Source organism: Bubalus bubalis, chromosome 3 (genome assembly GCF_019923935.1).
Source record: "Bubalus bubalis isolate 160015118507 breed Murrah chromosome 3, NDDB_SH_1, whole genome shotgun sequence".
Classification (NCBI taxonomy): Eukaryota; Metazoa; Chordata; class Mammalia; order Artiodactyla; family Bovidae; genus Bubalus; species Bubalus bubalis.
This window is the reverse complement of record NC_059159.1, coordinates 15277358-15291599: the sequence shown is the minus strand read 5'-3', so window position 1 is coordinate 15291599 and position 14242 is coordinate 15277358. Positions and strand designations below refer to the sequence as shown.

At 57.0% G+C, this 14242-nt stretch overlaps 1 protein-coding gene and 1 long non-coding RNA gene across 5 annotated transcripts; one reads left to right on the top strand and one right to left on the bottom strand.

The window, feature by feature from the left end:
- The first annotated feature begins 1104 nt into the window (after positions 1 to 1104).
- On the top strand, positions 1105 to 6603 carry LOC112583650. Its single transcript, XR_003107751.3, has 3 exons — positions 1105 to 1243; positions 5403 to 5628; positions 6400 to 6603. It is a non-coding gene; the product is annotated as an uncharacterized LOC112583650 (long non-coding RNA).
- Positions 1129 to 14035, bottom strand: LOC102393427 (transmembrane ascorbate-dependent reductase CYB561). Of its 4 annotated transcripts, none has more exons than XM_006044135.3 (6): positions 13906 to 14035; positions 4776 to 4993; positions 3892 to 3990; positions 3553 to 3656; positions 3238 to 3395; positions 1129 to 3066 (listed from the first exon to the last, which is right to left on the bottom strand). In XM_006044135.3, exons 2-6 carry the CDS (start codon positions 4978 to 4980, stop codon positions 2874 to 2876), a joined length of 759 nt encoding a protein of 252 aa, XP_006044197.1. In that variant the 5' UTR covers positions 4981 to 4993; positions 13906 to 14035; the 3' UTR covers positions 1129 to 2873. The 4 variants fall into 4 exon arrangements, with proteins under 4 accessions (XP_006044197.1, XP_044794740.1, XP_006044195.1 ...); XM_044938805.1 differs by lacking the exon at positions 13906 to 14035 and adding an exon at positions 13481 to 13552; XM_006044133.3 differs by lacking the exon at positions 13906 to 14035 and adding an exon at positions 12926 to 13074.
- Between the last annotated feature and the right edge of the window lie 207 nt (positions 14036 to 14242).

Genomic DNA, 14242 nt, shown 5'->3' with positions numbered 1-14242 from the left:
GTATTCCTTCGGAGACACAACTGTGCCTTGGGCAAGAGAATTCTGTGACCTCTCGAGGTTCCCAACCCAGTGGGTAGGCGATCTGCCTTGGAGAGAGAGGCAGCCTGGAGTCTGGCATCGTTCGAATATTCAAGCACAGAGGTCCTTAAAATTCAGAAGCTGGTGCAGAAGCCATAAGAGAGATGGCACACTCACTGGGTCGGGATGCCTCTGCCCTCGCAGACAGCCACCCCTGAGCCTGACCACGAGGCCACCTCATGACGTGACGCAGAGCCATAAGAGAGATGGCACGCTCACCGGGTCGGGATGCCTCTGCCCTCGCAGACAGCCACCCCTGAACCTGACCACGAGGCCACCTCATGACGTGAGGCAGGCCACATGGTGCGTGTTCAGGCTGATAAGCAGACGAAGGTCCACACAGACACCCTGATTCAGGAGGCGCTACAGATGTATCAAGCAAAGACCTCTCAAGCTCTGGCTCAGACACGCTCAACACCAGATTTGATACAGAAAAGAGAGTGCTGGGAAGTAAGAATCAATGTCACCGAAGGATGACTTAACCTTACCAGAGGATGTTCTGTAGGGTCCCTTTCAATAGTGAGCCCCCGGGTAAATTGCCATTAAGTGACAGGAGCACATGGTGCATCCTGGTGAGATCTGAGGTCACACCCAGCTTCGTTGGAAACACATTTGCCTGACCCTCGGGGATTGATCTAAAGTAGAATCTCAGCTTGTTCTCAAAGCTTTGCTCCTCTTCTTAAGGAATGAAGAGACATATTTTTATTTTTTGAGACATTTTTAAAACAAAAAAGGTTAATGGAATAGGCAGGGCAACTTCTTGCCTAGGTCCCATCAGGCTCTTGCGGTTCCACCCTCCTGGACACCCTGTCTGGGAACAGAATTTCTCTAACCCTTTGGAAGAGCCTCCCTCACTGGGGTCCAGAGCGAGGACCATTTCAGAGCCTGTAGTGCTCTGAAGTGATAAACAGCATGAGTCACTTTACTTTCTGTGCCCAGCCTGGGGATATGCAGTTTCTCTCGACCCTGGTAGGCAAACCTCACGTATCTGCTTTTTAAAAGAGCTGGCTCCTTTTACTGCCACAGGAAATGAAGATAACAGGCCAGAGATCTGCTGTAGACGTTTATTGAATCATCTGTTGTACCAGCACTACACTGGACTTCTTCGAAGATTGGCCACAGGCAAAATAAAACAAGCCACCACGGATCAGCTTGGCTGGGGCAGGTGAGGAGGGGGGTGCCTTTTTGGCTCATTAGTTATCCAGCATATGCTTTGGCAAACAGGCCAGTGTTCAGACTTTTTTTTTTTCTTTGCAAATCCAAGGTTCTGTTTCTCTCTGTGCCCTTCTGGCAAGAGAGATACACAATCCTACTTTGGTAGTTTGTCTAAGGTGGAGTTTTCCCACGTGTAAACATCGACTATACCAGGCGATCAAAGAACAGTGTAAACGGCATGCGGTGGTGTGCGGAGGTGGGCAGCCGCAGCAGAGCCCAGAGCGGCCACGGGGTGGGGTGGGGAGCAGGCAGCCCTGCTGGGGAGGGCGCCCACCTCCGCCACCTGCCCTGAGGAGCAGCATCGCCTGAGGCGGGACCCCCCACGGCAAAGGCCGAGTTGTAGGAATTCGAGTATTAAAGGAGATGAGCCCCCTTTCTCGAAGGCAGCATTTAGCTGGGAGAGGCAGCTGCTGAAAAACGGTAGTCAGAACTGGAAATTTTATTAATGTCTTAAGTCAAGTCTGTCTTGTCTGAAACTGCGTCATGTTCCTCAAAGCCCAGAAAATGAGGAAAACAAGGAGAGAGCATTTGCCAAGTCCAAGAAGCGCAGATCAATGCTCTAATCACGTTATCTCTAGACCAAAGGCAAACGGCGACTCAGCTAACAGCGTTACACACTCACAGGGTTGGGGAGGGGTGGGGGGGGGGGTTGGATTAATCTGATTCCGTCTTGGTCCCAACTTCCTGCAAAGACCGGCCGCAGGTAGGAGAGGAGCCCGTCCTCCCGAACCCTCCTCATAGAAATCGAAAGGGGGCACCTTATCCTTTTTAGCGGCAGCTTTTTGTTTAACGGGAAAAGGCCTGTGCCCTCTTGTCAGAGGAGCCTCCCGTGAGCTCTGGGGGTCAGGAGCGGAGGCCTGGCCCAGCGGGGACAGAGGCCCCTGCAGGTGGCCCAGCACCCCCCAGCGCCCACCTCCAGGCTCTTCTCTGGGCTGCCCTCTGAAGCGGCTCACGGCAAGTTTGTCCCAAGTCTACGGCCCCCAAGGCAAAGCCACCTCGGGGCTAAAGGGTTAAAGAAAGGGAAGGCTCCAGAACGCAGCTGTGCCAAAGCCTGGGTCCAGAGAGTCCCAGGGAGTCCCTCCCCTGTCCTGGGGAACCTGGCCCTGACACCAGCATATTTCACATATAATGTCACTAGCTCCGCTGCCAAAGGCTGGGCCCCTTCAGAGCGCCGGTCCTTCGGGCCGCAAGACTCCTGCCAGGAGTTTGGGGTCACACAAAGCAAGTCTCAGCTTCACTGCGGCCTCGAGAAGGGAGCGCCCCCAACTCTCAGACCCATTTAGGCCCAGAGCCTTAACCCAAAGCTGCTCCATCTTGGGGAGGAAGTCGGGTGGCAACAGGGGCGGGGGTGGGGGAGTGGGGTGGGGGTGGGAGTGGGGACGCGTGCTCAGGACTAACACGACAGCAGCAGCAGCGAGGAGCAGGAAGCGGAGGGGGCCTGAACCCCAAAAATCTGCGCTCAGAGAGGACTTCCCCCCCTACCTCCGCTGTGCCCAGCCCTGCCCGGACCCTCAGCGGCGGTTGCGGGACGGACACCTGCCTGGGCCCCTGGAACAGGAGGGGCCAGGATGGGGCACCCGTCACTGGGAGCTGGGGCTGTCGCCCTCCGTCAGCGTCTTGAAGTCCATGGAGAGCGCTTGCTCTTCCGCCTGGAGGGGCCGCTTCCAGTCGGCGCGGGTCAGGATGTAGAGTATGACCGTGGCGAAGGTGGCCAGCAGCAGGCCCAGCACGTTGGCCAGGACGCCCTCGGGCTCGAACATGCTGTACTTGGTCCTGCGGGGTTGAGGCGTCGCCCTTAAACCCAGTGCCCTTCACCCCAGCCGGAAAGACGCCCTGGGGTCCCAAGCCCGAGTCCGCCCCCCACCCCGCCCCGCCCCGCCCCGCCCCGGGAGAAAAGCCCCTGCTCGGCCGCCCCGCACAGAGCCGCCGGGAGGGGGCGCTCACCCGAGCTCGAACAGCAGCGCCTCCTTCAGGCCCAGCAGGGCGGTGGCCACCGAGAGCAGGAAGATGGCGGCGCCGAAGAAGACGTGCTGCGGGCGGTAGCGGCTCCGCAGAGAAAACGAGGCGCCCGGGAACAGGAAGAAGCTAAAGCCCACGAGCCACTGGGAGAAAAGGCGAGGTGCTGCCGGGGACCGAGCTGCGCCCGCTCCGCGCAGCCCGGGGACGCCCTGGGCGCACCTCCGGGCGCACACCTGGCCGCAGCCGGTTCGGGGCCTGCTCCCTGCCCCTCCCCGCCACCGTGGGGCCGCGAGGACTCACCTGCGCAAAGAAGAGCGCGAAGACCAGGATGCCGCACCAGCTGTGCAGGCTGTACAGGTCGGCGTAGCCCTTCTTCCTGTGGTGCTCGAACACCGCCACCAGGCCTGGCGGGAGGCGGGGGTAGCGTGAGGACAGGGCTGATGGGGACTGAGGGGATGCGGTGACCCGAGGGAAACCTGCCTGGGCGGGACTTCTGGGCTCCAGTCCCGGCTCGGTGGCTGCCAACACCCAGTGTCCCTACCTGGGGGGCTGCTGGGGAGGGGCAGGGACTGGACAGTGAAGCAGCTACTTCCCCAAGTCAGCAGAGGTGGAGGAAGGGCGCGCCGGCCCCCAACTCACCCACCAAGGCGATGACGAAGGCGAAGACGTGCAGCAGCCCGTGCAGGACTTTGGTGGTGCGTTTGGCCTCATTCCTGAAGACGCGGTAAACCAGCAGGGCTTGTGGGCCGTGAGAAAGGGAAGGTCAGCACGCTGACCCCAGCCCGCAGCCCTCCGGCCAGGGCAGCGAGGAGACACACCCTCGGCTGAAGAGGGGACCTGAGTCTAGGGCTTGTCCAGGTACCCCAGCCACAGGAAGGGGGAAGAAAACAAGGCTCCTGCGCCCTGGCGCGCCCACCCCGCACCTTCTTATCAGCTGTCCCCGGGTATTCCAGGCTGTTTTAGGCTCATCAAGCAGGCACACCAAGGTGCCACGTACTTCTGAGTTCACCCCTTAGCTTTGATGGTCTTCAGTTTGTCCAGCACCCTGATCACATATTCACTACTTTTAGCAAGTAGGCTCCCTGGTTGGGAAACCCCTGGTTCTCAAAGCAGAACCTTGTGATCCGAAATGAATTCCCCCTCTTCCGCTGAGGTGGTCAGGGCCAGGGGGCCTGGGGAACGCCTCTTAGGAGCCTGCTGCGGAAGGGGTTGCTGACACCAGGACCACCTCGAGGAAAAATGGATAGATCCAGCTTTCTTGTTTCTAGAAGGAGAAGGCCATGGCCTCCTGGCCTTGAGGCAGAGTGCATGGCCAACCACAGCCTGGATCCTACCCCAGAGAGAGGAGCTCTAGCTCTGCCAAGTCCATCATCTACACACACTTTTAAGTCAGAAAGGAGTTGCCACCCAGCAGCCTCAGAGGGCCCTGATTTGGATTCCCAGTGTCCCCAGGCTCTGAGCCAGCTTCCGGGGTGAAAGGGTCCCTCAAACCCGCTCCCAGGTGGTGTCACCCAGAGACTCACCGTCTCCCTGCAGGAAGACCAGGCCTATGATCATGCAGAGGGGGTGCACGTTGAACTGCAGGGCACTCTCCCAGGCAATGCCGCCTCGGTACATACCAAGCCAGGCACCAGTCATGGCCACCACGATCAGGCCCAGCAGTTGGGAGAAGGCCACGTAGTAGGGCAGCGCCCTGGGGATACGTGCTGGGCTGGCAGGGCCCTCCATGCTGAGGCGGCTACTGCGGAGAAGATGGCAGAGCTCAGAAGAATGGCTCACAGCCTCCAAAGATCCGCCCCATGCCTGCCTGCCGCCTCCCTCTCAGCCTGCTCCCCGGCCTCTGTGCTCATGTAGCAAGCATCCAGCGGGAGGGGCCTGGCTTCCCGCAGAACTGGACCACACCTGGCTGCACTTCCACCTGCAGTGAGGGTGCAAGTCAAGGCCCTCCACATTCTGAGCAGAGCAGGAGGGCCCCATGGCAGTGCTTTCTGTTTCACGAGGCCCTGGGTTTTCTCAGGTCGGGTTCATGGGTGAAATACAGAGAAGTGAGCACATTCCTTGAAGATGCAGGAGTTTTTCCTCCAGATGAACCATAAAGGGCATCTGGGGTGAGAAATGGGAGCCTGACTCCCCTTTGCCTGCTGTTTCAGCTTCAGCCCCAGGTGAGAGAAGTCCTGCCAACAGAGCAGCCCCCAGCAGCGTGGCAGCAGCCAGTAGAGGGATGTGCTCTGAGCTGCTTCACCAGAAAGGACGTGGGAGACAGGAGCCTTCAAGCAGCCCTTTCCCTTCCTGCCTCCGCCTGCTCCTCCCTGCCACACCTGGGGCGGTAGGCCTGCACTGCTCCCAGGCCAGGCTTCCTGAACTGAGCCCTGCAAGGTAAGAACGGACTCCTGGGGTCACGTAGCTCCCAAGGATTCGGTGCCAGAGCATGTGTGTCACTGCTCCCACCCAGCAGACAAGGAATGGGGGCAGGTGGGAGGGGAGAGGTCTCAATGGGGCTTGGGGAAGCCAAGCCCAGGGGCCAGTGGGAGCCATTTCCAGGCTCCTCTGCCCAGGCCTGGTTGTCACCAAAGCCAAGCCCCAGCTCTGACAGGCCTGTGTGCCAGCTCTTCACCCGGAACCTACTGGTTCTTCCCACACTCGGGCGGGAGTGGCAGCCAGGGGGGATGGGAAGAGAGGAAGCAGTGGATAAGCAAGTATAGCCTCGGTGCCCGCGTCCTATGGCCACAGAAAGGCTCCGCCAGGGCTCCCAGAGGGCCCAGCGCTCCATTCCCCTGGCTCGCCTCTTGCAGTGCCCCAGCCTCTCCCAGTGGCCCTGGAAACACCCTCCTCCTTATTACTGGCAGAGAACAGCAGCTGAGCAGAGAGGTTTGACTAACACATTGTGGGATCCCTCCTAATACATACTGAGCACAGTGGGTTCCCTGGTAGCTCATACACTAAAGAATCTGCCAGCAAACCTAGGTTCAGTCCCTGGGTGGGGAAGATCCCCTGGAGAAGGAAATGGCTACCCACTCCAGTATTCTTGCCTGGAGAACCCCGTGGACAGAGGAGCCTGGTAGGCTGCAGTCCGTGGGCTCGAAAACAGTCAGATGCGACTGAGCGACTGACTTTTCACTTTCACTTTTCACCCTCTACCCTGTGCAGCTCAAAAGAACTAGCGTCTGGTCGATCAGGCCGTGTCCTCCTGGTAAGCGGACCATCTTTACCCCCACTTCCCTCAGCCACCTTGGACTACTGTTGGCAATGCCACCGTTTTTTAAAGTGGGGGCCGGGCAGGCAGTGTTGATAACCCACTCCCTGTAGTAAAATACAGATAAGCAAAAAAAAAAAAACAAAAGAGAGAAATTACAAGTAATCAATGTTTTGATTTATACCCTTTTCATACTTTCTTTTACAGAAACATGACTACCAATTTTTAACCTTTCTTCACTTAATTCTAGACCACGCACATCTTTTCGTGTCAGTGAACATACATCCACATCATAGTTGTCTTATTACACGACAGTTTCATATTTTAACCAATCCCTTATCTCCTGTTGTTAAATATTTAGCCAGCTTTCTAGACACTAGGTTATCATCACTGCACACCTAATTCCTAAATGGGATCCTGAGCAAGGGCTAGGTTCTTTTTTAGATTTTGGATACATTCTGTCAAAACACATTCCCGAAGCACCCCCGTTGCAGGTGGGAACACCTGCTTCCAGAAGCCCTGGACACAGTGATGCCACACTTCAGGAACTCTCGCTTGCTCATCATCAGCTCAATACCCACGCTGGAGACTGCTAACCCTAGTGCCAGTCTGCCTCTCCTCCAAATTCGAACCCCGTTTCTAGCTGTCCACTAACACGTCTACCTGGACATCCCTCAAGCACTGCAAGGTCCGCACATCCAAAGCCACATTCCTCTCCTGACCCCCAGGTCGCCAGTGTGGCCATCTCCCCCAGGCCTCGCCAGCACTTCCCTCCCAGCCACCTTTATTGCCGCCACCCAGCAGGGCTAGAACTTCTGCCCCCATCTCCCTACCCTCCCTACCCTCATCTGCCTGACCCACAGGGACAGGGACAAAGCCAGCTCCCTAGTCTTGTTGCCCCTCCAAGCACAAAGGGCCGCCAACACGTGATGGTCAAATGCCAACTCCTTAACTAATCCCATGCGGGTTTCCACCCGCAGCCCCCACTGTTTTCCTACCAAGTCCACTGGTGGAGGTGCTCCCAGGCCACGGCTCTGACAGCGCAACTTGGCGGTAACCCCTCTACCTCATGCTCCCCTGCGCTTCCTGCCCCACAACCTGAAATGGGCATTTTGTTCACCGCTTTGTCCCCAAGGCTGGCCTAGGGCTTACTTACCCCGGTCCTGCCCTGAGCTAAGCCCGCATGGGCCTCTCTGCAGCAGAGCCCTGTGAGCTCCCTGCAGGCAGGGACTGCATCCACCTCCCCCTTGGGTGTCCTCTGGGATCTGATCCCTTGTGCTGACTCCAACAGGAAAACTGTTCTGAACAGAGAGATGCTGTCCTCCTCCTTTATTAGATTCCTCTTGAGAGCCCGGGGCACAGTCAGAATCTGATTAGCTCTGAATTAGGAAGAACAGAAAGAATGGGCTCTGCCCCAGCCGACCTGCCAGTCTGCCCGCCCATTAGACAGCGAGGACAGAGCGGGGCTCAGGGCTGCCGAGAACAGCACTCCTGGGTCCCGAGCCGCTCCGCTGTGACGCAAGCCACAGCCAGCTTTTTCCCTTCCCAACTGGTCTCATCATGAGATGGGCAGAAGTGGGAGTTCTCTTCTTAGCCATGGTACTCTGATTTATAATATGAAATGTATGCAACAGAGCATCTAAAACCCTAGGAATTTTTAACGTGAAGAAAGCCTTAAACATTTCTTTTGTTATGTTAATATTATATTATGTTAATGAAGCCCCTAGAAAACTGGGGGATGGTTACCAGGGGAACCAACCTTGTGACTGGAGGGTTGGAACTTTCAGTCCCGCCCTTGACTTCTGGGGAGGGAGAGGGGCTGGAGATTGGGTTCAGCCACGAATGTCCAATGATTTAATCAGTCAGACCTGTATAACGAAGCCTCCTTGAACCCCCAAAGGACAGGGTTTGGAGAGCTCCCAGGTTGGTGAACACATCCACAAATTAACTGAACCCGAGAAGAGGGTCATGGGAAGCTCTGATCTGTAGCCTATTAGTCAGCAGCACCGGTGACAACCTGGACTTGCAGTTAGCATCTGAATGGGGTCAGGGGACAGTCTCGTGGGACTAAGCCCTTAACCTCTGAGATCTAACCCTGTCTCCAGTTAGGTAGTGTCAGTGTTGAGTTAAATTGTAGGACAGGGACTTCCCTGGCAGTCCAGTGGTTAAGACTTCAAGCTTCCAATGCAGAGGGCACAGGTTTGATCCCTGGTTGGGGAACTAAGACCCTACATGCTGCAAGCTGTGCCCGAAAAAAAACAAAAACAAAACCTGTAGGACACCCAGCAGCCGCTGAGAAATGGAGGCTCGCCTGGTGGTGCTGAAAACACGAGGCCACAGTGCGATGACAAAACGTGGCTTCAATGTCCTCACTGAAGACCTCCTGAGTCCCCGGGAGTCCGAACCCTGGTGCTGTTGGCACCCTGAGATGGTAGCCTGGAGATGTGAGCTTTTATGCCTCAAGGGCGGGAGCCCTGCTCTGTACTCAGCTCTTCCTGAGTTCTCTCTTTCAGTCTTCACAATAATCTATGATGGTAACAGGAGTATTACCCCCATTTGACACGTGAGTAAATTGGGACTCAAAGAGGATAAATACTGAAAGTGAAGGTGTTAGTCGCTCAGTCTTGTCCGACTCTTCGAGATCCCAAGGACTGAAGCCCCCCAGGCTCCTCTGTCCATGGAATTCTCCAGACAAGAATACTGGAGTGGGGAGCCATTTCCTTCTCCAGGGGATCTGCCCAACCCAAGGATCGAACCCAGGTCTCCTACATTGCAGGCGGATCCTTTACCATATGAGCCACCAGAGAAGCCCAGGAGGATTCTGCTGCAGATGATTTTGGACACGAGGATAAATGACTTGTCCAAAATCATCCGTGGCAAAGAACTGCTCAACTCAGTTGTTTATCAAGTGCCTGCAAAGCAGTAGCCACACTGTTGGATGCTGGAACATAGAGATGAGACGTGGCCCCCGCCTTCTGGGGCCTTGCAGACAAGATGCAGAGCAGAGGCAGATTCTAGAGTAAAGGGCCCCTGAGTTAAACTCCACTGGGCACTCTGGATTCATGCTGGAGTGGCCATCTTACAGGGGGTGCCCACTAAGGGGTGTGGCTCTGCGCTTTCTAACGCCAGTAACTAGGCGAGAGTGGAAAGCTTCCTCGGCACTGAAGCAAGGATTCAGAGGACCTGACTGCTCAGAAACACGGCCCTGGCACAGCCTCTCCCCTCCCATGCCATCCTCCTGGGCCCGCCTCACCCTCTCGAGGACCCACTCTAATAAGGCAGCTCACACCCACCATTACTTCAAGCATTGGTGTCCCCCATGGGCTTTCTGGGGAAAAAAGGCTACAGGTAGAAACGGGCAGGTTAGAGAGAAGAGGTGACAGGGACAGACTACTGCAGGATCTTCATGACACCTGCTCCAGAGGCATCTCTCCTGTTACTTCACCCCAGTAACGAGGTGTCCCAGGGAAGTCAGAGATAAGGAATGACCACGGACTCACCAAAGCCTAAGCAGTGCCCTTGTCGCACCTTCCAGTCTGAAGGTGGTTCTAAACCTGAGTATGAGGGATGACAGGAAAACCAAAGGAGCAAGACCAGTCCCCCTCAGGCAGGGGAACCTGTAGGCTCCCCTCAGCTGGCCTCACAGCCAGTAAGATCTAAGTGAAAAAAATCCAGATATACCGAAAAGACAAAGCTCCGAGCAGGTTCTGTGCTTCACGGAAAATGAGCTGAGACCCCTTCAGCAACGTAGCTGCCCATCACTTCTGCGGTTCATGTAACTGACAGCACGTCTCTGGGCACAGACGGGCTGCTTCCAACAACAAGGGGTGCAGAGAAGATACTGCGAGGACTCTGGTTGGAATCCGACTTACCCACAAACGGTGGGTGAGTCTGCTAGCCCTGAAATCAGTTGGGATTCACTCCCTAGTAAGCAAATGCCGTGGAATCCTACCCCTGCGCTTCCTTCTCTCACCCTTCCCTCTTTCCTAACGGTGGTACCTCAGAACACTGGCAGCTTTGGGGCCTCCTGTGTTCCCAGAGCCATGTGGGCAGCAACGTCAAGGGCCTGGAAGCAGCCCACCTGCACCCCAAAGGCTTCCTGGCCCTCCAGACCAAGCACCTGTGCAAGCTCATGTGGACCCTTACTCGGCTGCCCTCCTTCCTGTCAGAGCACAGGATGGGGATTTGGGGTCTCTGGCAGCTTCTGGGATCTCAGGCTGTGACCGTCACCCCACCCTGCCCCCACACACCTGCAGTCAGGCCCCACTTAACTTGGACAACCAGGGCCAGGAGCTGCCGCAGGGTTTGAACGTGCCAGCAAGCATCCCTCTCCCTCCCTGAGCCCGGGGGGCTTCACTGAAAGGCCACCAGGCCTAATCTCATTATGAGGACCAGACACCACACACGTCCACAGCCTGGAAGCAGGAGCCTGGCCTGGCCGCAGACCTTATCGGCAGCAGCGTTTTAATCGGGTTAGAAAAGATTTTGTTGAGGGCTAGGTCTTTTCTTGGGTACAAGGGGTAAACGACTCAATTGTCTTGGAATATCCTCGAATGTGATGAAAGATGAGGCAAAATGAGGGCTGGGCTGTTAGATGGGGCACTCTCTTACCACTGGCACCCAAGTAACCCCCAGGAAGGAAGCTTGAGGTCAGACACCAAGCCCAGTTCTCCATTAGGTCCAGGGGCTCAGTGTCAGGGCTCTCAATACTTGTAGGGACTCACAAAAAAAGGTGTTGGTTTCTGTTAAAATCGTAAGAAAAAACAAACTAGGATTGAATAAAATATTTTAATTTTTAACCCAGCCTGGATTATATTTGTCTTTATACTGTTGTGACTGTAAAATACAATTATCTTTATTTATTATTTTTTTTAATGGAGGAAGGAGAATGTCACAATGCAGCCCTGGTCAGATGGATGTGATTTCAAAGCCAGCCCCACTGTTCATGACAGGGAGCCAAGAGCCTTCTATGAGCGTGATTCCTCTTCCAAAAGGTAGGGGCGTGTTGAGATCCACCTTACTGGCCTGTAGCAAAGATGAAGCAGAATATGTACCAGTGCTGGCACCTGCTGGCCACATAGTAGGCATTCAGGTAAATAGCAATCTCACAACAACTAAATCTTTTTCTAACAGCACCTTAGGAAGAGTCACACTTCAGAAGCTGTTGACACATGAGGTTTAGGGCTGTAGACGGCCAGATGGCAGCAGACAGCATGACTCCCTCTAATAAATGCACACCCTCCCTTCTGCCTACCAAGAATCCCCACACTTGGGCAGAAAGCCCTGGATCTGGGGTGAATTCCTCCACCAAAATCTTCTAGCATTAGAACCACTTTGTATTAGAAGCCGCCCAAGGGAAGATGGCGCAGGCAGGGAAGCAGTGGGACAAGCAAAGCCTCCACTCAGGTCCTGGAGGCCCCTCCTGCCCAGGGGTGGAGGTGGGAGGTTGTAGCAGCCCTTTCTGTGTATGGGGCTCCCCTTGGCATTTACAAGTTGCCTGTATTTTCTGCCTCAATCCAATTGCACAGAAGAAATCAAGATATGTATGAGAAGGTAGCAAAGCTTTGTGGGTTTTTTATTTGATTTTGCTATGAAAACGAAGGAACAGAAGCCAGATAAGATAGAGCTTCATTTAATGAGTCTTAGAAAATCGTCAAAGCCAAGGTAGCATGAAAGAGGAGAGGGGCAACCAAAAGGGGGAAAGACCTGGGAGGGGTGCCAGCCTCTAAAGATGTAGCTGAGACTAAGGGGTCCACCTGGATCCTCCTCTCTGTGGTGCCCTGGGGTTCAGGACAACCGGGGGGTGCCCCCCATACCCAGGTGTCAGAGGCAGCAGCAGATCCCTTCCCCCTCTTAATTCTCCAACCCCTGTACCCACAGTTCAGGGCCTACCACGGCCAACTCGAGGGGAAAGGATTTCCCAAACGGGAGACTCCTCGCCCACCAAGAGGCTGGGGGTGTTCCAGAAGAATAAGGGACCTCCAAGCTAGACACCTCACCCCAAAGGAAAGAGGCAGAGGGAGGGAGGCCTGGCCACTAGAAGCAGTTTGGCAGCTCCGTTTCAGGTGTGGCAAATGTTGGTTGCTGCACTTCTACCCTGCCTGGTTTCTGGTATATGGCAAAACATTAACCGTGCATCTACACATAAACTTGCAGTTCCCTGCCGCTCCGTTCTAACTTCCAAAGAGACGAGGCGCAGAGGCAGACCGGGACCAACGGCCGACAGCTAGCGAGTCGAGCTCTTTACTGTCGGGCCGGGCTCCGTGGCCCTGAGCCCAGGGAAAGCAGGTGCAGTGAGTCAGATTGGCGGCAGGAGAGGACAGGAGAAAGACTGGCTGCGGCGCCGGGATCCTGGCCTGTTCCGGCGCGGGTGCGGTCCCGCCCCAGGCCCGGCACCCCTAAACCCACGGTGCCCCGGCATACAGCCGGGCCTCCTCCCCACCGGGCCTCGGCTCGCCCCCTCCGGCCCGGGCCGCCTACCTGGCCGGACGTCTGACCCGGACCTCGCCCTCGCTGCTCCGCGCCGCGCCGCCGACTGGCCCACGAGCCGCCCGCGCCGCGCCCGGGCTGCCCCGCCGGTTCTGCCGGCCGCGCTACCACGTCGCCATGGCAACCGGGCGGCGGCGGCGGGTTGGCGGCCAGGCTGGCGACGCGGCGTGCGGGGGGCGCGGGGGCCGGAAGTGCCCCGGCGGGTCCGCGCACCCTTGACCGGGCCGGGTTCCCCATGGTGCCTGGTCTGGCTTCGGGGCCCCACCAGGCCTGAACCTTGACCCCAGCGTGGTAGGGGCTGCGGCGCGAGACCCGCGGCTACAGCGACCCGGCCTCCGGACCCGAGCTCGGGTAACCTTCGAATGCGGGCCTCACGACCTGGCTTCCGGGGTCCGCCACGTTCGGGGGCGTACGGGGCTCTGCTGCCCCGCGGGTGCGGGGGCCGCCTAGTCTAGGCCGGACTCGGAGGCCGCGGGCGACGCTGAGTCGGGGTGGGTTGCCTGGTCCGCCGAGGCGCGACCCGGGGCAAGACGGGAGGGGGAGTACCGGTGAACCTCGACCCTTCTCCGGCCTGGTCTCCGCGCTTCCAGATTCCCTGGCTCCACGCCCTTCCTTTCCCTCCCACCTTCATCCCTCGCTCCGCCCCGGGCTCAGGTGGCCACTAGGTGTCAGACGTGGCCCAGGGCTTGCCCCTCCTCGGCGCTCCCTCAACCCCGGGGGACTCGCCCTCCCTCGCAACCTGGAAGGTGGGGGTGTCACTCTGCAGGGAGGCTGGATTCACTGCCTCCTCAGTTCTGCAGCACCCACACCCCAACACATACACACACACACGTGCACACAGACACACACTAGGTGATGTGCCCCCTTTTCCCAAGCCAGGGACCTTTCCCAGACTGTGCCACCTACCACCCACCCACACCCATACACCCACCTCCCCCGTCAGCAGCCTAAAGATAAATATCAGCTCTCACCAGCCTTTCACGAAGGCCTAGACCTTGCCACTGCAGCCTCCCCAGCCCCAGTGGCTAAGAGAGGAAGGAACCACGGCCGAGACAGGGAGCCAGCCCCTAGCGCAGCCCCATCCAGGCCCCCCTATCCAGGAAGCACTGAGAGTAGATAACAAGTCCAGCTCAGACTTTCTACAAGCTCAGAACAAAAGGTTCTTTCCTGTCGGATGCCTGGCACGACTCACCAAGGGCCTGGAGGTAGTAGTGAAATGGGGTTTCCTCCTGTAGAGACCTCAAAGAGCCTCAGCAAAGGGACACCACCCCAACCCCCCACCCCAGCACTGTGGGCTCCCCATGGGCC

Excerpts from the sequence above, each read along its gene's own strand:
- LOC102393427 (XM_006044135.3), bottom strand. The coding sequence starts at position 4,980 with ATGGAGGGCCCTGCCAGCCCAGCACGTATCCCCAGGGCGCTGCCCTAC. Across the intron at positions 3,396-3,552 it reads TCGCGCTCTTCTTTGCGCAG|TGGCTCGTGGGCTTTAGCTT; the intron begins GTGAGTCCTCGC and ends CTTTTCTCCCAG. Across the intron at positions 3,067-3,237 it reads GCGCTGCTGTTCGAGCTCGG|GACCAAGTACAGCATGTTCG; the intron begins GTGAGCGCCCCC and ends TCAACCCCGCAG.